This window comes from Oncorhynchus masou, chromosome 1, assembly GCF_036934945.1.
Source record: "Oncorhynchus masou masou isolate Uvic2021 chromosome 1, UVic_Omas_1.1, whole genome shotgun sequence".
In the NCBI taxonomy this organism is placed as follows: Eukaryota; Metazoa; Chordata; class Actinopteri; order Salmoniformes; family Salmonidae; genus Oncorhynchus; species Oncorhynchus masou.
This window is the reverse complement of record NC_088212.1, coordinates 50853764-50877335: the sequence shown is the minus strand read 5'-3', so window position 1 is coordinate 50877335 and position 23572 is coordinate 50853764. Positions and strand designations below refer to the sequence as shown.

At 42.4% G+C, this 23572-nt stretch overlaps 1 protein-coding gene across 5 annotated transcripts in view; it reads right to left on the bottom strand.

Annotated features, from left to right (window-relative positions):
• Positions 1–23572, bottom strand: part of si:dkey-220o5.5 (actin filament-associated protein 1-like 2) — a 123601-nt gene that overhangs the window by 34485 nt on the left and 65544 nt on the right. For all 5 annotated transcript variants that reach the window (XM_064974252.1, XM_064974260.1, XM_064974243.1 and 2 more), the window contains 3 exons: positions 22128–22256; positions 9433–9516; positions 9215–9297 (listed from right to left, as the gene is read on the bottom strand). In XM_064974252.1, coding sequence (XP_064830324.1) covers positions 9215–9297; positions 9433–9516; positions 22128–22215 — 255 coding nt within the window. In that variant the 5' untranslated portion in view covers positions 22216–22256. The remainder of the gene's footprint in view (positions 1–9214; positions 9298–9432; positions 9517–22127; positions 22257–23572) is intronic.

Below are 23572 nucleotides of genomic sequence, written 5' to 3'. Positions count from 1 at the left end.
AAAGGAACACCTATGAGAGAATGCTATTCATTGACTACAGCTCAGCGTTCAACATCATAGTGCCCTCAAAGCTCATCACTAAGCTAAGGACCCTGTGACTAAACACCTCCCTCTGCAACTGGATCCTGGACTTCTTGACGGGCCGCCCCCAGGTGGTAAGGGTAGGTAACATCACATCCGCCATGCAGATTCTCAAAACGGGGGCCCCTCAGGGGTGCGTGCTCAGTCCCCTCCTGTACTCCCTGTTCACTCATGACTGGACTGCCAGGCAACACCATCATTAACTTCTTATGGCTGCAGGGGCAGTATTGGATGAAAAGGTGCCCAGAGTAAACGGCCAGCTCCTCAGTCTCAGTTGCTAATATATGCATATTATTATTAGTATTGGATAGAAAACACTCTAAAGTTTCCAAAACTGTCAAAATATTGTCTGTGAGTATAACAGAACTGATATTGCAGGCGAAACCCTGAGTAAAATCAAACCAGGAAGTGGCTTGTATTTTGAAAACTCCATGTTCCATAGCCTGCCTTTGCTCCATTTAAAGGGATATCAACCAGATTCCTTTTCCTATCGCTTCCTCAAGGTGTCAACAGTCTTCAGACATCGTTTCACACTTTTATTTTGAAAAAATGAGCGAGAACGATAACATCGCGTCATTGTTTGGCCGGGTGCCAGCAGTGTTTTGTATGCATAACAGAGTTTGGGCTGCCATTGCCTTTCCCTCTCCTACTGATAAAGACAGTTGAGGTTGATATTTAATCGATTATATATTTTAAAAACAACCTGAGGATTGATTATAAAAAACGTTTGACATGTTTCTGTGGACATTACGGAAACTATTTGGAATTTGTCTGCGTTGTCGTGACCGCTCTTTCCTGTGGATTTCTGAACATAACACGGCAAACAAACGGAGGTATTTTGGATATAAAAATAATCTTTATGGAACAAAAAGAACATTTATTGTGTAACTGGGAGTCTCGTGAGTGAAAACGATTAATTTGATTGCTTTTATGATTTTCGTGGCCATGCTACTTCATGCTAAGTGTACATAATGTTTTGTCGGGAGATTCGTAAACTTACACAAACGCTTGGATTGCTTTCGCTGTAAAGCATATTTCCCAAATCTGACACGACAGGTGGATTAACAAAAGGCTAAGCTGTGTTTTCCTATATTGCACTTGTGATTTCATGAATATAAATATTTTTAGTAATATTGTTTGAAAGTGGCGCTATGCAATTCAGTGGTTGTTGATGACAATTATCCCGTTAACGGGATTGCAGCCATAACAAGTTAGGTTGGGGCGGCAGGGTAGCCTAGTGGTTAGAGCGTTGGACTAGTAACTGGAAGGTTGCGAGTTCAAACCCCCGAGCTGACAAGGTACAAATCTGTCGTTCTGCCCCTGAACAGGCAGTTAACCCACTGTTCCCAGGCCGTCATTGAAAATAAGAATGTGTTCTTAACTGACTTGCCTGGTTAAATGAAGGTAAAAAAAAAGGTTTGCTGATGACATAACAGTGGTAGGCCTGATCACTGACAACAATGAGACAGCCTTGGAGGAGGTCAGAGACCTGGCCGTGTGGTGCCAGGACAACAACCTCTCCCTCAACGTGATCAAGACAAAGGAGATGATTGTGGACTACAGAAAAAGGAGGACCGAGCAAGGCCCCATTTCCATCTATGGGGCTGTAGTGGAGCAGGCTGAGAGCTTCAAGTTCCTTGGTGTTCACATCACCAACAAACTGTCATGCTCCAAGCACACCAAGACAGTCGCGAAGTGGCCACGACAAAACCTATTCCCCCTCAGGAGACTGAAAAGATTTGGCATGGGTCCTCAGATCCTCAAAAAGTCCTACAGCGGCACCATCCGGCACCATACAGAGCATCCTGACTGGTTGCATTACTGCTTGGTATGGCAATGGCTTGGCCTCTGACCGCAAGGCACTACAGAGGATAGTGCGTAGGGGCCAGTATATCACTGGGGCCAAGCTTCTTGCCATCCAGGATCTCTATACCAGGCGGTGTCAGAGGAAGGCCCTAAAAATTGTCAAAGACTCCAGCCACCCTAGTCATAGACTGTTCTATCTCCTACCGCACGGCATGCAATACCGGAGCGCCAAGTCTAGGTCAAAAAGGCTTCTCAACAGGTGCTACTCTCAAGCCATACGACTCATGAACACCTGAACATCTAATCAAATGGCTACCCAGACTATTTGCATTGCCCCCCCCTCCTCTTTTACACTGCTGCTATTCTCTGTTTATTATCTATGCATAGTCACTTTAACTCGACCTACATGTACAGAAAGGAGTCTATAGATATAGGATATTTTGCCTTTAAATGATTGTGCTGTAGCACATACTGTTTCCACTTCATTCTGCTGAGCTCTAAACCTCCTCTTGGAAGTAAATGAGGAAATGAAATGTCTAATTTGAAGATATTTAAAAAAAAATCTTGGCACATTGAATTCACTGCAGAGCTCTTGAAAGGATTTCAGTGTAGTGGTTTTCTGCTGAAATAGGTCTGAAAAGGTCCTGATTCCTAGAGTATGCCAAAGATTAAAGTTGGCATCATTCAGGGCTTTTGGCAAGTCTGGGTTGCATACTATAGGTGAGTGAGAACATATTTGGGAGGAAATGCCCAGGTATTTCTTACAGTCCCTCCACGCTAGTAGGGTGCTGTAAATCACAAAGGTTTTAGCTATGTTGCCCACTTCACTAAAGTTATTAATGAATATAATTGAGCTTAGGAGCAATGATCCACGGGATTGGGCTTCTATCTGAATCCACGTTGAGTCTTTTTGTGATCCATGTGAGCATGTTGTGGATTTGGGCAGACCAGTAGTACAATTGAAGGGAGGGAAGGGCAAGACCACCCTTAGATTCAGGTTTTGAAAGAGTGGAGAACTTGATCCTAGGTTTTTTATTGCCCCATATAAATTTGGCTGATGCTTTGGTTAGTTGTTTTGAAAAAGGAAATTGGAAGATAGCATGGGAGCATCTGAAATAAATAGTTCAATCTAGGGAGGATGTTCATATGGATGACATTAATTCTTCTGACTAAGCTAATTGGGAGGGAGATCCAGGTTTGGAGATCGTTCTTGATTCGATCCAGGAGTGGAAGATAATTTTCCTTGAAAAAGCTATTCAGATCTGGTTTTGAAACCCCTGTGTCTTCTATTGGAATGGACAGTGTGTCTTCATAGAGCTAGTGAGTGTAAGATTGAGAGGGCAAACAGTGGATTTCTTAACAGTTATCTTATATTCTGAAAATTTTGCATGCTGAGCAATTGTGTCTAAAATGGGAGGGATTTCTCAGGGTTGGATATGTAGAGCAAGACATCATCCGCATAGAGAGAAATCTGCAGAAACACCCATAATACTTGGATTGCTCCTTATCAACTCTGCCAGAGGCTCCACCCCCAACAAGTAGAGCAGGGGGGACAGCGAGCACCCTTGTCTTGTGCCCCGTCCCAAAGGGAATCTGTCAGAGTTCAGGGCGTTAATAGTCACCATGGCATTTGGATGAGAGTATAGGGACTTAATCCATTTAATAAAGTTTGGGCCCATATTGAACTTTTCTAAGACTGAGAACAGAAAGCTCCACTCCATCCTGTCAAACGCCTTCTCAGCATCCAGTGAAGCCAGCAGGACAGGAGTCTTCTGTGCGTTTACTTGATCAATAATATCAAAAAGACGGAGAATGTTATCAGAAGAGTACCTGTCTCTAATAAATACAGTTTGGTCCGCTTTTATTATTTTGGGAAGAAGAGTGTTTAGTCTTTTGGCGAGCAATTTGGTAATTATTTTGTAGTCGAAATTCAATAAGCTTATGGGCCGGAAGGACGAGCAGGACAGAGGGTCCTTGTCTTTTTTGAGCAACACTGTAATGTGAGCTGTGTGCATAGAGACTGGGAGAGCTCCGTTTTTGCAAAAATCATCCAGCATTGGCATGAAAATAGGGCTAAGCGGGGGCCAAAAATCTTTGTAAAACTCTCTGGGGAATCCATCTGGGCCTGGGGACTCACTAGGTGGCATGGAGGTAATTGCTTCCAGGATTTCCTCAGGAGTGAAGGGGGAGTTGAGATCTTCTTGGTCGGTCAATGATAGTTTAGGTATCGAGATTCCCTCTAATAAGGAATGGGGTTCTGCCTCTGTATGTTTTCTCTCAGAAGTATATAGTTTGCAGTAAAAATCTTTTTTGGGTCATGTCACCTCGTCCTCTGCTGTTCGGATAGCCATGATTGTACGCTCTGACTGCTCTTTTTTTAATTGGTAAGCAAGCAATTTACACGGCATATTGCTAAACTCATGGTATTTCAGTTTAGTAAAGAATTGTTTTTTTAAATCTCCCGACTATAGTCCAAATTCAGTTTGGCTTTGGTTGCTTTAAGTTGACTCTAGGAGGTGCTCTCTCTGGATAGTTTATTTACTTTTTTACAGAGTTCCAGCTCCCTCTCAAGATCTAGCATGTGTGCTTCCATTGCTTTTTTCTTAGAGGAAGCATATACAATTAGATTACCTCTTAGTATGGCTTTGGCAGCTTCCCACATTGTGGCCGGAGAAACAGAAGAGTCTTTGTTGTCTTGTGTGTAGTTGTCTATCCATGTAGTTACCAATGTATGGAATGCTTCATTTGATAACATGGAGGTGTTGAATTTCCAGCTCTTTGACCTCGGAATATTTTTGCAGAGGTCAAAGCGGAGGTGGACAAAGGCGTGATCTGAAAGTGCTATGGGTTCGATTGTACACGTGGCTGAATTTTTGAAAATTTTTGGGATAAAAATGTAATCTATACGGGAGTAGGTGTTATGGACATTAGAGTAGTATGTATATTCCATAGATGAGCTATTAGTCTCTCTCCAGATATCTATCAGTCCCATCTCTTTAGTAAGAGTGTTCAACATCTTTGCCGATCTAGGATTTGTGGAGGGGACTTGAGATTATTTGTCCAGGGTTGGGTTGAGGGTACAATTAATATCTCCAGCCAGCACTCCAAATGAAACACAATGCTCATTGAGCAGGGATATCATTTTTGACATGAAAGCAGTAGTATCTGTGTTAGGAGCATATATGTTTAAGATAGTAATTGGTTGCCCATACAGTGACCCAGTTATCAAAATAAATCACCCCTCCGGATCAGACATGTTTTGGTAAATTATGAATGGAACATTCTTATGGATAAGTATGGCTGTACCTCTACTGTTTGACTTGAAAGATGAGAAATACACCTGTCCCACCCACGCTCTGCGGAGTTTGGCATGTTCCGCATCACAGAGGTGTGTCTCTTGTAATAGCGCAATGTCTGTTTTTACCTTTTTTAGAGCACATAGTATATTTTTCTGTTTTATTGCATGACCTAGACCATGGCAGATCCATGTCAGTCGATTTAAGGTACTAGTCATCATCATCAAACAGTAATCGAACTCTAGTGCAAGTCATCTCTGGGTAAAGGTGGATAATAGTTACAGCTGCTATCACATAAAATAAAAATAAATGGTGTACATAAAAGAACAATCTCTGAACAGCCCAGCCGAGTTCCCAAACAACTCGACACATCCTGTTGGATCTATTACCCCCAAGCTCAGTCTCAATTCTGTGTTCCGAATTAACAAAAGAAACCGGGAACAGTTAGCAACGCACAACATCTCCCCCTCCCCACCAAAGAAATGCCTCATCCTCTCCGCCCCGCATTGAGTGACAATGTAGCCCCCGCCAAGACCACATTAAAAAAGAGGAAGAAAATAAAATCAATAGCCCAGCCTACATATACCTCCTCCAAAGGACATAGGGCTAATCGTTTGGACCAAATAAAACAAATGTTGGGGCAAATCCTGAAGAGGGATCTATAGGATAAGTCGTTCGTTTTTATTAAAACGTAATATCAACAGGATAAGGCCATAGGCATAAAATTGACACATTGAGCTTCTCGTTAGGTCTGTAAATGTGTCGTAATCGACAGCCTATGAATGGTGGAGGCTTATGTGAAAATGATAACTACAAATAATAATAATAATATTAATAATAATAAAAAATGGGAAATAAAAGTAGGCTAAAACGTTAGTAGGCCTAGGTTAGGCTATAGAGCCTATCCCTCTCAGCTAAAAGAAAAGAAATATAAATAAGAAGGCTATAATGACATCTTTGGATGGTCTTTGGATGGCGGCTATATGTTGTCTTACCTCCTTTAGTAATAACAGTAATCGCTTTTAGTCATTGGTCCATTTCTCAGTGACCAGGATTGTCCTTCAAAAAACGTTTTGCCACTTCGGGAGTTTTGAAGTGTCGCAGGGCTCCTTGGTGAAGAATCCTGAGCTTGTTTGGGTATTTGAGGCCCCTAAAGATGCTTCGGTCAACGGAGTATTTCTTCACCTCGTCAAACTCTCTGCGCTTTTGGCGTATTCCAGCTGACAGGTCCTGGTGTAAAGTGAGTTTGGCATTTTCCACTGTAATGGTGTTGATTTTCGCCACCTGTAGGACTCGTTCCTTGTCGGTGAATCTCAGGAAACGTATGGTGATTGGGCGCGGTGGTTGTCTGGCTGCTTGGTGGGGGCCTCAGTGCTCAATGGGCCTGTCGGTGGACAGGTGGAGCCACTCGGGAAGTTTGTCTTGCAGGTAGTGGGTCAGTGGCATGTTTCCCTCTTATTTTTCACCCATATTTAACGGAACACAATTACGACAGAGTGCGAGTTTGGCATTTGTTGGGCCTCGTTGGGGGTCCTCTTGCTCCTGGATAATGGCGCTAGCTTTTTCTGAAGCTAGCTGTTTCTTGGAGGCTTTTTCCGCCGCTAATGCTTGAGTCCGGGTAACAAATGTTACCTGCAATGTCGCCTTTTGTAGCCGTCATGACATTTTGACTAAAGCTAAAGGAGTTTCAACTTGAAGTGGAGGTAAGATTAAGAATTGGAAACTACTTGTGTGGAGCTCTTAATTCATGCGGCCATCTCGTTCAAGGGTCACATGATCCCCTTTCTTTTTTTAAAAGTTATTTTTTAAATAATAGCACATTTATTTTAAATTGTATTTTTTCTTACCCCTTTTTCTCCGCAATTTTGTTGTATCAATTTGGTAGTTACAGTCTTGTCTCATTGCTGCAAATCCCGTATGGACTCGGGAGAGGCGAAGGTCGAGAGCCGTGCGTCCTCCGAAAAAACCCATCCAAGTCGCACTGCTTCTTGACAATGCCCACTTTACATGGAAGCCTGCCGCACCAATGTGTCGGAGGAAACACCATACACCTGGTGACTGTGTCAGCGTGCACTGTGTCAGGCCTGCCACAGGAGTCGCTAGTGCGCGATGGGACAAGGGGAGGCCAAATGGGGATAGGGGAGGCCAAACCCTCCTCTATCCCGGACAATGATGGGACAATTGTGCGCTGCCCATTGAGTCTCCCGGTCGCGGCCGGCTGCGACAGAGCCTGGACTCGAACCCAGAATCTCTAGTGGCATAGCTAGCACTACATCAGTACATCAGCTTTAATATTGCAGGTAGAATGTAGCTTCCATCAATGTAATTGTCTGCATCACTTCCAATCCCCCATATATTCTTTTGCAAATACGTTCCTACAGTGTTTGATGAACTTGCTTGCTGGCCTCATAAATGCTAGCTAATATTTCGCTACGAAAGTGAAAGAGTCTTAAGTGGATTTGCGAGAGAATTATGGGCAGAGTTTGATGGTAAACACATCAGCCTCCTATGGGTTCTTCAAAAGTGCTCTTTCTCTTGGGGTTCTGGTCCGACTTCCTGCCTGTGTGTGTGCATGAGTGTGTCTGTGCGTGCGTCCACAGAACGGAAGGCTACCGCTGAGCTCATGGTCTCCGGGGGGTTCTGACTCAGACCGTCGGACTTCCTCCTCTCTTCTTCTGTGTGGGTATTCTATCACTCCATCTTGTAGACAAATGTAATTGCGACATGAACATCCACTTCCTCTACTCTGGCTCCATCTCCACCAATGGCATCATTGATGAAGAGGAGATGGCCTCTCGCATAAACAGAGCATTTCCTCTTTCGCTGATACTACCCCTGGTTCCCTCAACCGTTCATTCCCACTTTGATCCTCAGCATAAACCCTGATTATGAATCCCCATGCTGGGATTCTCTGTGAACCTGTCAATAGGCCGGAGGAGGCCGTAGGAACAGAGTTCCATACAGCAGAGGAGAAGGGAGGCTCAGTTTACAGTGTCTGAGCTGATTATCTCTGGAGTAGGCTACACCCTTTTTGTTGTCTATTTTGGGTCGCTCCCCCTGCCAACTTGAATAAGCCCCCGTTCGAGGCAGTAGCGTGCCCTCTGACCTTTTGTACTCCTCAACCCTCAACGAGACATGCCTGGACCTCACCAAACCTCAGCAGGGCCAGGGACTCTCTCATTAGCAGCCCACATCACAGACTGCCACCCCCTTCCTCCCCCTCGTTCCCCTCATGCCCCTCAGCTACTAATGCTGTATGGCCTAGCACTTTCCCTTGTCATTATGTTCACTTGCTCAAGCAAAGGCCCTGTAAAGAAATGCTGTCACTGGATCTTTACCTCCCTGCTGCAACTTTCTCTCCCAGTCATCTGAAGAGGAGCACAGGACCCAGAGTATCTTCGTCCCACCTGAATTTACTCCCAACATTCAAAAATGTCTGCCGCGTCACATAATCAAAACGGTTAACTAGTGCTGCAGATATTTTTTTGTGACACAATAACAGTTCTCTGAATTTAGAAGGCAAACCTATTCTTACAATGTCACACAGGCATGTGTTTCCCTTTTAGTTTAAATATTTTATAAAGCAGGCCAAATGAGTCCTGTGAATGTTCATCTCACATTCTTGTGTGATAAAAGCACACTAAATTGTACCTGAGGCAGCTAATTACAACATCTCAGGACTCCAACAACAAGACACCCCTTTTCACATATCTGTCCCAACACAGTTGCGCAGCCCTATCTTAAATGGCCAAATGTCCAGTTGATTTCAAATGCAATGGAAACAAATATTACAAAACCAAAGATATACATCATCAACTATAATGTATCACATATACCCAAAATATCCTGGCAACTGTGTAGCTCTGGCCAAGCTCATTAGTGCACGTTTTTGTTTTGAATCCAGTCACTAAACAAATTGGTGAATCATTTTGTCTATGGAGTTCAATACAGGGAGTTAGTGGAGGAATGCGCACTAACGCCCTGGACCAGAGCTAGCAACAGCCATGGCAGGTGTTATGATAAGCACTTACCCCTTTCCGTAGCCATTCGGTAGAGGCAGAGGACAAGGTCTCCTCGGCTGAGTCCGGGTCTGGTCCTGACTGGAACAGACCAACTGGGGTAAAGGTCACAGCCAGGTCACAGGTAAAATGTCAGATATCACAGGAAATTGCACCTGTATCATCTCCACCTCAATAAACCAGTGACAAAATCAAATGCACATACTGAGGAGAGAAATGCATTCATGTACCTGTGCCTGACAGCTGGGTTTCCCTGAGATCATTGCTTGGGGACCCTGATGGACAGCTCATGATCATATACTCAGCATCCTCAACTGGAACACAGGAATACAGACACACAAAATATCTCAATGGATGGGTCATTAGATCTAACACCTACTTCTGGTCAGATTTTTCCAAAATATGTCAGTATCCAGAATTCCAGCTATTCAAGACTCTATTTGACAGTTTGTTCATAGTTTTTGGGCCAAATACTGAACAAATGTATGGTGCATCGATTCCTCCTTATTAACCTTGTGTAGCACCATGTGATAAATCATCCACATACAGTGCCTTGCAAAAGTATTCGGCCCCCTTGAACATTGCGACCTTTTGCCACATTTCAGGCTTCAAACATAAAGATATAAAACTGTATTTTTTTGTGAAAATTCAACAACAAGTGGGACACAATCATGAAGTGGAATGACATTTATTGGATATTTCAAACTTTTTTAACAAATCAAAAACTGAAAAATTGGGCGTGCAAAATTATTCAGCCCCTTTACTTTCAGTGCAGCAAACTCTCTCCAGATGTTCAGTGAGGATCTCTGAATGATCCAATGTTGACCTAAATGACTAATGATGATAAATACAATCCACCGGTGTGTAATCAAGTCTCCGTATAAATGCACCTGCACTGTGATAGTCACAGAGGTCCGTTAAAAGTGCAGAGAGCATAATGAAGAACAAGGAACACACCAGGCAGGTCCGAGATACTGTTGTGAAGAAGTTTAAAGCTGGATTTGGATACAAAAATTTTTCCCAAGCTTTAAACATCCCAAGGAGCACTGTGCAAGCGATAATATTGAAATGGAAGGAGTATCAGACCACTGCAAATCTACCAAGACCTGGCCGTCCCTCTAAACTTTCAGCTCATACAAGGAGAAGACTGATCAGAGATGCAGCCAAGAGGCCCATGATCACTCTGGATGAACTGCAGATATCTAAAGCTGAGGTGGGAGACTCTTTCCATAGGACAACAATCAGTCGTATATTGCACAAATCTGGCCTTTATGGAAGAGTGGCAAGAAGAAAGCCATTTCTTAAAGATATCCATAAAAAGTGTCATTTAAAGTTTGCCACAAGCCACCTGGGAGACACACCAAACATGTGGAAGAAGGTGCTCTGGTCAGATGAAACCAAAATTGAACTTTTTTGCAACAATGCAAAACGTTATGTTTGGCGTAAAAGCAACACAGCTCATCACCCTGAACACACCATACCCACTGTCAAACATGGTGGTGGCAGCATCATGGTTTGGGCCTGCTTTTCTTCAGCAGGGACAGGGAAGATGGTTAAAATTGATGGGAAGATGGATGGAGCCAAATACAGGACCATTCTGGAAGAAAACCTGATGCAGTCTGCAAAAGACCTGAGACTGGGACGGAGATTTGTCTTCCAACAAGACAATGATCCAAAACATAAAGCAAAATCTACAATGGAATGGTTAAAAAATAAACATATCCAGGTGTTAGAATGGCCAAGTCAAAGTCCAGACCTGAATCCAATCGAGAATCTGTGGAAAGAACTGAAAACTGCTGTTCACAAATGCTCTCCATCCAACCTCACTGAGCTCGAGCTGTTTTGCAAGGAGGAATGGGAAAAAAATTCAGTCTCTCGATGTGCAAAACTAATAGAGACATACCCCAAGCGACTTACAGCTGTAATCGCAGCAAAAGGTGGTGCTACAAAGTATTAACTTAAGGGGGCTGAATAATTTTGCACGCCCAATTTTTCCGTTTTTGATTTGTTAAAAAAGTTTGAAATATCCAATAAATGTCGTTCCACTTCATGATTGTGTCCCACTTGTTGTTGATTCTTCACAAAAAAATACAGTTGTATATCTTTATGTTTGAAGCCTGAAATGTGGCAAAAGGTCTCAAAGTTCAAGGGGGCCGAATACTTTCGCAAGGCACTGTATTTTTCTTCTTCAGGCAAACATGGGCCTGTCTCTTAAAATGATAAAACAGACATATGTTGCATCCCAAACAGCACCCTATTTGCTTTATAGTGCACTATTTTTGACCAGAGCCCTATGTGCCCTATATAGTTCCTATGTGCAGGGAGCCAAAAGTAGTGCACCATAAAGGGAATAGGGTGCAGTCTTGGTCCACGGAGTTTAGATGACTGCACTCTGGCAGATTCATCTCCTGGCCAGAGATGAGAGGCTAGGTCCCAGACACACTTCCCATGATTCTGCATGGGAGCTGGAAAAGACTTGGAGAGTCAGGAATCCTGCTGGTTGCGCTACAAGAAGCGTGCTCTGTCATCCATGGCCCAGATTTCCTTCCACACCGACACAGTGGCCAGCAGATTAACAGAGACACAGCAGTACTTTACAAGGACAGCGGAATCTCCTATTAAATTAAGCAGATATCTGAACTATGTTGTCATTACAACCACTTCCAGATACAACAGTGTGTTTATTGAATGGTCAGATGCATGATGATTGCATTCTAATTAGCATCAGTGTAGATAAAGGTAGCAAGAGTGGCAACAACAGTAGAAGAGTAGTTAGTATTGTTTTGTTAAAAGGGTGGTTAACTAACATTTGCTGTTGGGCAACACAGAAAGATTGGCTACTCCTGGAATCAACCATAAAACACTGCCCAAGGTCGAGTTAGCTGGAGAGGTGTTGTTGATGGCCTATGCTCCACATGGGACAATGAACCTACATGTAAAGTGCCTAGTGAAAGTCTACACACCCCTTGCACAGTCTTCACATTCGCTGCCTTAAAATTTTATCTAAAAATGCTAGTTTTTTTTCTACAGATCTTCACAACTGTCGGTAAAAAAAAACATCTTTAGACATGTACTTTTCTTAAATGTAGTTTTGTGATTGACTTAAACAAGAAAATTGCATTTGAAAAAGGTCAAGTATTTGCTATGAGCCAGTGGGGTAACTTAGGTAACCACAGGTTGTTTTCCCCACAGGCTATTGAGCCCCACGGTGGACACGTCAAAATTCCCATAAAACCTAGCAGTCAAACACGGAAATGGTTCCAATCTTTTTTTTCACCATTCATTTTATCCATTGTGGATTTTAGAAACACTTCAAACATTGTTATGAATTTTATATTAGAATATATAATGTGCAAAAACTCATATCATATCTCATTAACCCGGCATCAATAACCCAGCACCCAGCATAAATAGCCCAGCAGTTTTCAAAGAAAGCAATCCAACTAAGTGACCCAATATCTGCAACCCAGCAGTTTGGTCAACCAAACAACCCAGCATTATTAGTGTAATATGGAGTGAATCCTTTTTTATTTTCAATGATTGTGCTGGCAGCATCATGTTATGGGTATGCTTGTCACTGGCAAGGACTGGGGAGTTTGTTATACTTAAAAGAAACATGAAAGCCCAGGTAAAAAGTTACAGGAAAACCCACATCAGTATTCTGAAAACCTAACCCTGGGATAGGGATTTATTTTTCCACGGGACAATAACACATATGTTTATGCAAACAAAACACCAGAATGGCTTTCCAAGAGGTGTTGAATGTTCCTGACAGTCTCAGCCCTGACTTAAAACTGCTTAAAAAAAATAAAAGACAAGGTGTAATATTGCTGTTCATTAGTGATTCCCAACCAAATTTACGGAGCTTGAGCAATTTGACGAAAAAGTTTTGTTGCCTTAAGAGTTGTGCAAAATTGGTAGAATCGTATTCCAAATGATTCACAGTTTTAATGTACGGAACCCCTTAATAACCTGTTGAAACTCTAGGGGTGCAATTTCATTTTTGGATGAAAAACGTTCCCCTTTTAAACAAGATATTTTGTCACAAAAAGATGCTTGACTATGCATATAATTGGTAGCTTTGGAAAGAAAACACTCTGACGTTTCCAGAACTGCAAAGATATTTTCTGTGCGTGCCCTAGAACGTGAGCTTCAGGCAAAACCAAGATGAGACGGCATCCAGGAAATGAGCAGGATTTTTGAGGCTCTGTTTTCCATTGTCTCCTTATATGGCTGTGAATGCGAGAGGAGTAAGTCTGCCCTTTCTGTCATTTCCCCAAGGTGTCTGCAGCATTGTGACGTATTTGTAGGCATATCATTGGAAGATTGACCATAAGAGACCACATTTACCAGGTGTCCGCCCGGTGTCCTGCGCCGAAATTGGTGCGCAAAAGTCAGCTGCAAGTATTTTTCCAAGGAATTTATAGAAGAATGCAGGCTTCCACGAACGATATATCAATGAAGAGATATGTGAAAAAACACCTTGAGGATTGATTCCAAACAACGTTTGCCATGTTTCGGTCGATATTATGGAGTTAATTCGGAAAAAGTTTGACGTTGTAGGTGACTGAATTTTCGGTTCGTTTCGGTAGCCAAATGTGATGTACAAAACGGAGCGATTTCTCCTACACACAGACGCTTTCAGGAAAAACTGCGCATTTGGTATGTAACTGAGAGTCTCCTCATTGAAAACATCCGAAGCTCTTCAAAGGTAAATGATTTTATTTATTTGGTTATCTGTTTTTTGTGAAAATGTTGCGTGCTAAATGCTACTCAAAATGCTAAGCTAGCTTAGCATACTCTTACACAAATTAGTCAATTGCTATGGTTCAAAAGCATATTTTGAAAATCTGAGATGACAGTGTTGTTAAGAAAAGGCTGAGAGCAGGCGCATTATTTTCATTTTATTTGCGATTTTCAGAAATCGTTAACGTTGCATTATGCTAATGAGCCTGAGGCTTTAGTCACGATCCCGGATCCGGGATGGGGAGTTTCAAGAAGTTAAGGGACAACTAGAAAACAATTATTTTGTGTTCCCCCGCAAAATGTTTTGCGTTCCCTCACAAAAATGTATTGTGTTCCATTGCACAATATTTTGCATTCCCTTGCAAAAAGTTCCCTTCCTCGCAAAAAGTTAGCTAGCTACTAACCTCGTACCCAGGCTATTATTGTCTTGTAATTTCACAATTAGCTAGCTTGTATGATTATATAATATCTAGCACAGCCAACTATTTAGCTAGCAAGCTATATGAATGATGCACTGAAATTAGCTACTCGAGGGGATCACAATGGTAGCTAGCTATGGCGATTCTCAAGAACAAGTAAGCCCTGTTCTGAGAAGCATGTCCGGCTGATCAAGCATTCTACTCAATGCATTCTCAATGAGCGCTGATTTCATCAAAAGTTCATTACAGTGGCTTGGAAATTCAATGACATTTCAAAAGGAGGCAAATAATGAATTGATTGATAAGTTTGGTACTAAGAGTGACTTTAGATGCAGTATAACGTTAGCTAGCAAACTAAGACCGAGGGGAGACCCCCGGATTTTAGCTAGCTAACGTAAGCATTGCGAGCTATTTTTTACTAACTTTGCTAGCTATGGACTGTAATGACGACATTACCATTTGTCTCAAGTAAATGTGACGAGATCATAATGATGGCTAAGTTCTTTCCTACTAAACATTTTGTCATGGTTCCACCTGTCACCAGAGGGCGGCATAGACCATCCTAGAGACATTAATGACACTCAGGTGTGTCCTATTTACTCATTATGATTTCCCTGTTAAAAGAGGTGTGTTTTCTATTGTCCTTTGCAGAAGCTTGAATCGTTCACCGTGCGTTGTCGTTTCCTGAGGGAGTTTGAGACTTAGTGTTCGTTGTCTTTTCAAGTGTACTGTGATCCTGTGGCTACCGTTTCTCAGTAAAGTATTACATTTATCCTTAACCACTGATTCCTCGTCTGGTCTCTTCTCTGCACCTGGGTCCAACCTCACCACGTCACAGCAAGCTTCTGCCTCAACATGGACCCAGCAGAGATTACCCACATCCAGAATGCTACAACCCACCAAGGAGCACTGCTGGGGTGGCAGCAAGAACAACTCTCCCAAATATCAGAGACCCTCCGGGAACTTACAGATTCCCTCCAACCAAGGCCCAACCCCAACACAAGGAGGAGCCAATGCCCAAGTCTCATCGCCAGGTGCTACAGGCGTCACCATAGTTCCTCCAGGGAACCTGCACCGGGACCCAAGATCTCAGCCCCTGAGCGGTATGACGGCCACCCCGGAGGATGCAAGTGATTCCGCCTACAGTCCTCCTCGTTCCACACCGATCATGCCATGATCGACTACATCATCTCTCTACTCTTGGGCAAGGCCCTGGCGTGGGCAATGGTGGTGTGGGAGCAGCCACCATCCTGCAGCTCCATATTAGCCTTCACTACCGAGTTGAAACAAGTTTTCAATCACCCAGTTGGTGGAAGAGAAATGGCAAACAGACTGTTCAACCTCCGAATTCTTCACCAAACTGGACCTCCGCAATGCTTACAATCTGGTGAGATTCAGGGAGCGAGATGAATGCAATTCTGCCTTTTATACCCAGAGTGGCCACTATGAGTATTTAGTCATGCCCTTTGGATTATCGAACTAGCCGGCAGACTTCCAAGCATTGGTCACACTTAGGGATATGTTGAATCGGTTAGTCTTTGTTTTACCTCAACGACATCCTGATTTTCTCCAAGATCCTTCTGGAACACATCCTGCACGTCTGCCAAGTCCTGAGAGGCCTCCTGCAGAGTCAACTATACATAAAGATAGAGAAGTGTGAGTTCCGTGTATCCCAAGTTTCTATCCTGGGCCACATTATCTCTACCACCGGTATCCAAATGGACCCCGTAAAGGTGAGGGCTGTCACCGACTGGGCCCAGGTGTTAGTGTCGGGCACGGGAGTGGAGCAAGGAGGATCGCGCTCTGATCCAGGTGCTGCAACATCGTAAAATGAACGCCCCGTTTCAGCCTCTTGTTCAACTTTGGTGCGGTGGCAGCGTGTTTCACGGCCCTAACTCGCAAGTCCCAGAACCGTTTGTGCTGGACCCCCGAGGCTGACAGGGCATTCAGGGAGCTCTAGGTACGTTTCCTCTCCGGACCATCCGGATCCTACCCATCCCTTCGTGGTAGAGGTGGACGCCTCGGACACTGGAGCAGGGGCGGTCCTTTTACAGTGGAATGAAGGGGACAAGAAACTGCACGCATGTGCATTTCTCTCCAAGTGGTTCTCAACAGTGGAATGCAACTATGATGTAGGCTACCGGGAGCTCTTGGCAGTTAAGTGGCCCTTGAGGGGTGGGAGACACTGGTTGGAGGGGGCACCTCATCCTTTCGTATTCTGGACGGACCATAAAAACTATCAAATCAAATCCATTCAAGATGGCGTAGCAGTGCAAACGTTGTGTGCCGTTATCCCGTGTAAATGTTGTATTTATTGTCTTTTTAAAATATATTTCAATTTATTTTCATGTATTTTTAATTTGCTAAATTGGCCTATGTATTGCTTTGCCTTCTCACGCCATTTGCACACACTGTATATAGACTTCTTTCCTATTGTGGTATTGACTGTTTGTTTTTTCATTACATGTGTAACTCTGTGTTGTTGTTTGTGTCGCACCGCTTTATCTTGGCCAGGTCACAGTTGTAAATGAGAACTTGTTATCAACTGGCCTACCTGGTTGAATAAAGGTGAAATAAAAAAATAAAAAATAAAAAAAGAAGCTAAGAGGTTGATAAAATAAAACCCTTAACTTTGATGATCTTCTTCTGTTGGCACTCCAAAAGGTCCCAGCTACATCACACATGGTCCTTTTGTTCAATAAAGACCTTCTTTATAACCCCCAAAAATTCAGTTTAGCTGGTGCGCTTCATTCAATAATCCACCGGTTTCCCTCCTTCAAAATGCAAACAAATAAACCAATTACCAATAAACTTATCCAAACAAGTCAAACAACGTTTATAATCAAACCTCAGCTACCCTACTAAATATATAAACAACACAATTTAAGACGGACAATCGTTATTGTCTTTACCGGAGATAAACAACAAAGAACATCTCATCCACGCGCATGGAAACACTACAGCCAAAATGGGAGCCACTTAGAAAAACTACAAATTCTAGCTAATTTTTCCAAAAACAAGCCTGAAACTCATTCTAAAGACTGTTGACATCTAGTGGAAGCCCTAGGAACTGCAATCTGGGAGGATTTCACCTCATAATAAACATGTCAGACATTGAAAACAGTGGTAGGCTGTATTATTTTTTTGGCATGGGGCATGGTTTGTCCTCGGGGTTTCGCCTGCCATATCAGCTCTGATATACTCACAGACATTATTTTAACAGGTTTAGAGTGTTTTCTATTCAAATCTACCAATTATATGCATACCCTAGCTTCTGGGCCTGAGTAACAGGCAGCTTACTTTGGGCACACTTTTCATCCGGACGTTAAAATACTGCCCCCTAGCCCAAAGAGGTTTTAATGAAGCTGCCAGTTGAGGCCTTGTGAGACGTATGTTTCTCAAACTAGACACTCTAATGCACTTGTCCTCTTGCTCAGTTATGCACCGGGGCCTCCCACTCCTCTTTCTATTCTGGTTAGAGCCAGTTAGTGCTCTTCTGTGAAGGAGTACACAGCGTTGTACAAGATCTTCAGTTTCTTGGCAATTTCTCGCATGGAATAGCCTTCATTTCTCAGAACAAGAATAGACTGACGAGTTCCAGAAGAAGGTTATTTGTTTCTGGTCATTTTGAGCCTGTAATCGAACACACAAACGCTGATGCTCCAGATCTCAACTAGTATAAAGAAGGCCAGTTGAATTGCTTCTTTAAGCAGCACAACCATTTTCAGCTGTGCTAACATAATTGCAAAAGGTGTTTCTAATGATCAATTAGCCTTTTAAAATGATAAACTTGGATTAGCTAATACAACGTGCCATTGGAACACAGGAGTGATGGTTGCTGATAATGGGCCTCTGTACACCTATGTACAGCTACAATATTAACTTAACAATGTCTACACTGTATTTCTGATCAATTTGATGTTACTGAAATGGACAACAAAATGTGCTTTTCTTTCAAAAATAAGGACATTTCTAAGTGACCCCAAACTTTTGAACAGTAGTGTACATATCGTTAGCAGATGTTAATGCGAGTGTAGCGAAATGCTTGTGCTTCTAGTTCCGCCAGTGCAGGAATATCTAACAAGTAATCTAACAATTTCCCTAACAACTACCTAATACTCACAAATCTAAAGGGATGGAATTAGAATATGTACTTATAGATATATGGATGTGCAATGGCCGAGCACCATAGTCAAGATGCAATAGATGGTATAAGATGCAGTACATACAGTTGAAGTTGGAAGTTTACATACACCTCAGCCAAATACATTTAAACTCACTTTTTCACAATTTGTGACATTTAATCCTAGTAAAAATTGAGGTCAGGGCTTTGTGATGGCCACTCCAATACCTTGGCTTTGTTGTCATTAAGCCATTTTGCCACAACTTTGGAAGTATGCTTGGGGTCATTGTCCATTTGGAAGACCCATTTGCGACCAAGCTTTAACTTCCTGACTGATATATCCACATTATTTTCGTTCCTCATGATGCCATTTATTTTGTGAAGTGCACCAGCCCCTTCTGCAGCAAAGCACCCCCACAACATGATGCTGCCACCTCTGTGCTTCATGGTTGGGATGGTGTTCTTCGGCTTGTAATCCTCTCCCTTTTCCTCCAAACATAACGATGGTCATTATGGCCAAACAGTTCTATTTTTGTTTCATCAGACCAGAGGTAATTTCTCCAAAAAGTACGATTCTCTTCCGCATGTGCAGTTGCAAACCATAGTCTGGCTAATTAATGGCGGTTTTGGAACAGTGGCTTCTTCCTTGCTGAGCGGCCTCTCAGGTTATGTTATGGGGCGGCAGGGTACCCTAGTGGTTAGAGCGTTGGACTAGTGACCAGAAGGTTGCAAGTTCAAATCCCCGAGCTGACAAGGTACAACTCCTTCGTTCTGCCCCTGAACAGGCAGCTAACCCACTGTTCCAAGGCCGTCATTGAAAATAAGAATTTGTTCTTAACTGACTTGCCTGGTTAAATAAAGGTAAAATATTGGACTCATTTTACTGTGGATATAGATACTTTTGTACCTGTTTCCTCCAGCATCTTCACAAAGTCCTTTGCTGTTGTTCTGGGATTGATTTGCACTTTTCGCACCAAAGTACGTTCATCTCTAGGAGACAGAACGCGTCTCCTTCCTGAGCAGTATGATGGCTGCATGGTCCCATGGTGTTTATACTTGCGTACTATTGTTTGTACAGATGAACATGGTACCTTCAGGCGTTTGGAAATTTCTTACAAGGATGAACCAGACATGTGGAGTTCTATAATTTTTTCTGAGGTCTTGGCTGATTTCATTTGATTTTCCCATGATGTCAAGCGTACTAATTATTTGCCTCATTTTTAAATGTAATTGTACTTTCAAACCACTGTTAATGCACTTTTGATTCCTTCAAAATGCATTGAATAGAATGCTTGATCAATTGGACTTGCTCCTCGGATAAGGGTTTGCTTGTTCTTGAGAATAGCCATAGCTATTAGTAAGTACATCATTCATATAGTCAGCTTGCTAGCTAGATATTTGGCTGTGCTGGAAATTATATAATCATGCCAGCTAATTGTTTCAATGCACCTTCCAAATGTGAAATTATAAGACAAAAGGACACTTACAGTGCATTGCGAAAGTATTCGGCCCCCTTGAACTTTGCGACCTTTTGCCACATTTCAGGCTTCAAACATAAAGATATAAAACTGTATTGTTTTGTGAAGAATGAACAACAAGTGGGACACAATCATGAAGTGGAACGACATTTATTGGATATTTCAAACTTTTTTAACAAATCAAAAACTGAAAAATTGGGCGTGCAAAATTATTCAGCCCCCTTAAGTTAATACTTTGTAGCGCCACCTTTTGCTGCGATTACAGCTGTACGTCGCTTGGGGTATGTCTCTATCAGTTTTGCACATCGAGAGACTGAATTTTTTTCCCATTTCTCCTTGCAAAACAGCTCGAGCTCAGTGAGGTTGGATGGAGAGCATTTGTGAACAGCAGTTTTCAGATCTTTCCACAGATTCTCGAATGGATTCAGGTCTGGACTTTGACTTGGCCATTCTAACACCTGGATATGTTTATTTTTGAACCATTCCATTGTAGATTTTGGTTTATGTTTTGGATCATTGTCTTGTTGGAAGACAAATCTCCGTCCCAGTCTCAGGTCTTTTACAGACTCCATCAGGTTTTCTTCCAGAATGGTCCTGTATTTGGCTCCATCCATCTTCCCATCAATTTTAACCATCTTCCCTGTCCCTGCTGAAGAAAAGCAGGCCCAAACCATGATGCTGCCACCACCATGTTTGACAGTGGGTATGGTGTGTTCAGGGTGATGAGCTGTGTTGCTTTTACGCCAAACATAACGTTTTGCATTGTTGCAAAAAAGTTCAATTTTGGTTTCATCTGACCAGAGCACCTTCTTCCACATGTTTGGTGTGTCTCCCAGGTGGCTTGTGGCAAACTTTAAATGACACTTTTTATGGATATCTTTAAGAAATGGCTTTCTTCTTGCCACTCTTCCATAAAGGCCAGATTTGTGCAATATACGACTGATTGTTGTCCTATGGAAAGAGTCTCCCACCTCAGCTTTAGATATCTGCAGTTCATCCAGAGTGATCATGGGCCTCTTGGCTGCATCTCTGATCAGTCTTCTCCTTGTATGAGCTGAAAGTTTAGAGGGACGGCCAGGTCTTGGTAGATTTGCAGTGGTCTGATACTCCTTCCATTTCAATATTATCGCTTGCACAGTGCTCCTTGGGATGTTTAAAGCTTGGGAAAAAATTTTGTATCCAAATCCAGCTTTAAACTTCTTCACAACAGTATCTCGGACCTGCCTGGTGTGTTCCTTGTTCTTCATGATGCTCTCTGCACTTTTAACGGACCTCTGTGACTATCACAGTGCAGGTGCATTTATACGGAGACTTGATTACACACCGGTGGATTGTATTTATCATCATTAGTCATTTAGGTCAACATTGGATCATTCAGAGATTCTCACTGAACTTCTGGAGAGAGTTTGCTGCACTGAAAGTAAAGGGGCTGAATAATTTTGCACGCCCAATTTTTCAGTTTTTGATGTTAAAAAAGTTTGAAATATCCAATAAATGTCGTTCCACTTCATGATTGTGTCCCACTTGTTGTTGATTCTTCACAAAAAAATACAGTTTTATATCTTTATGTTTGAAGCCTGAAATGTGGCAAAAGGTCGCAAAGTTCAAGGGGGCCGAATACTTTCGCAAGGCACTGTATATTGAAAAGGCGTTACTTTATGTCCTCTTTATTTTGATGGTTTCTAGCTAGCTAGCTAATCTCGTTCCCAGAGACTTCCGCCCAAATACGTTGTGCGCAATAGCCTGTGGAGGAGGTTACTAGCTAACAAACATTTTGCGAGGGCACGCAAAACATTTTGTGTGCGAACGCAAAGCATTTTACAAGGGAATGCAAAGCATTTCACGAGGGAACGCTAAATAATGAGCTATTTTTTGTTGTGTCCCTTCAGGTGTTCTGTAGTAATGGCTGCCAAAGGTCACCAAGTATTCTCTGGGGTGTGAAGACATATGCAATAAAGACATCTTCTGTATTTGTTTGTTAATTTGGAAGATATTTTTCACTTGAAAATGTGGAGTAGGTTGTGTAGATCTACAGGAAAAAACATCTAATTGAATCTCCTTTTAAACTTTATTTTAAGGCTCCAAAATGTGAAGACTGTGCAAGGGGTGTGTGTAAGCTCACTAGGTACTGTAAATAAGTAACAACAACAGTGTCCTACCAGGGGTGTCTTGCAGCTTGGACAGCAGCTCTGAGATAGACTTCTTTTGGGCCTGAGCGATGTAGCTGAGGTTCTCACTGTCCAGCATCACCAGGAAGGAGTGCAGATCTGTGATCAGACGGTTCAGCACTGCGGACACAATAAGGGTGTATTCATTAGTGCACAGGAAAACGTTTTGGAATGAAAATTATTGTTTATTGTTGGACAAGTTCATGTTAGTCCCTCCCCATTTCGTCTGTTTGCTTCCATTTGGTTCCTAGTTTTTACACCCCAATACTCCCCCTTAGCCCTCCCCCTCTGGTTTGTGGGCCACATCGAGTCGGAGTGGTGTTCCAATTCAACTTTGATCGAGGAGTAGTGCCATTTCAGCCCTCTAGTTGGCCCTCCAAACCAAGCAAATTGAGATGCAGACTTCCTATCGAGTGGTTATCAAAACACCCATGATGCTCTACGACCTAAGATTCTATAGTTGCTTCAGGAAGATGGCTGACAAAAAAATTACGATGGAAGAAAATGTAAGTAAGTATAAATTCATAACGAATCTTGTAAAATAATACAGTTAAGAGGAATATGTTAGTTAATGTAAAGACAAATGATTCTCCATATTGTTTGGTAATACATTTAATTTACGAAAATAGCTATTTAACATGCAAGCTAACCAGCTAACGTTTGCCAACTAGCTACCGGTATACATTTATCTTTAAACAGTTGAAGTTGGAAGTTTACATAAACCAAATACATTTAAACTCAGTTTTCACAATTCCTGACGTTTAATCCTATTAAAGATTCCCGGTCTTAGGTCAGTTAGGATCACCACTTTATTTTAAGAATGTGAAATGTCAGAATAATAGTAGAGAAAGTGATTTATTTCAGCTTTAATTTCTTTCATCACATTCCCAGTGGGTCAAAAGTTTACATATACTCAATTAGCATTTGGTAGCATTGCCTTTAAATGTTTTAACTTGGTTCAAACGTTTTGGGTAGCCTTCCACAAGCTTCTCACAATAAGTTGGGTGAATTTTGGCCCATTCCTCCTGACAGAGCTGGTGTAACTGAGTCAGGTTTGTAGGCCTCCTTGCTCGCACACGGTTTTTAAGTTCTGCCCACAAATGTTCTATAGGATTGAGGTCAGGGCTTTGTGATGGCCTCTCCAATACATTGACTTTGTTGCTCTTAAGCCATTTTGCCACAACTTTGGAAGTATGCTTGGGGTCATTGTCCATTTGGAAGACCCCATTTGCGACCAAGCTTTAACTTCCTGACTGGTGTCTTGAGATGTTTCTTCAATATTTCCAGATAATTTTTTATTCCTCATGATGTCATCTATTTTGTGAAGTGCACCAGTCTCACCTGCAGCAAAGCACCCCCACAACATGATGCTGCCATCCCTGTGCTTCACGGTTGGGATGGTGTTCTTCTGCTTGCAAGCCTCCCCCTTCTTCCTC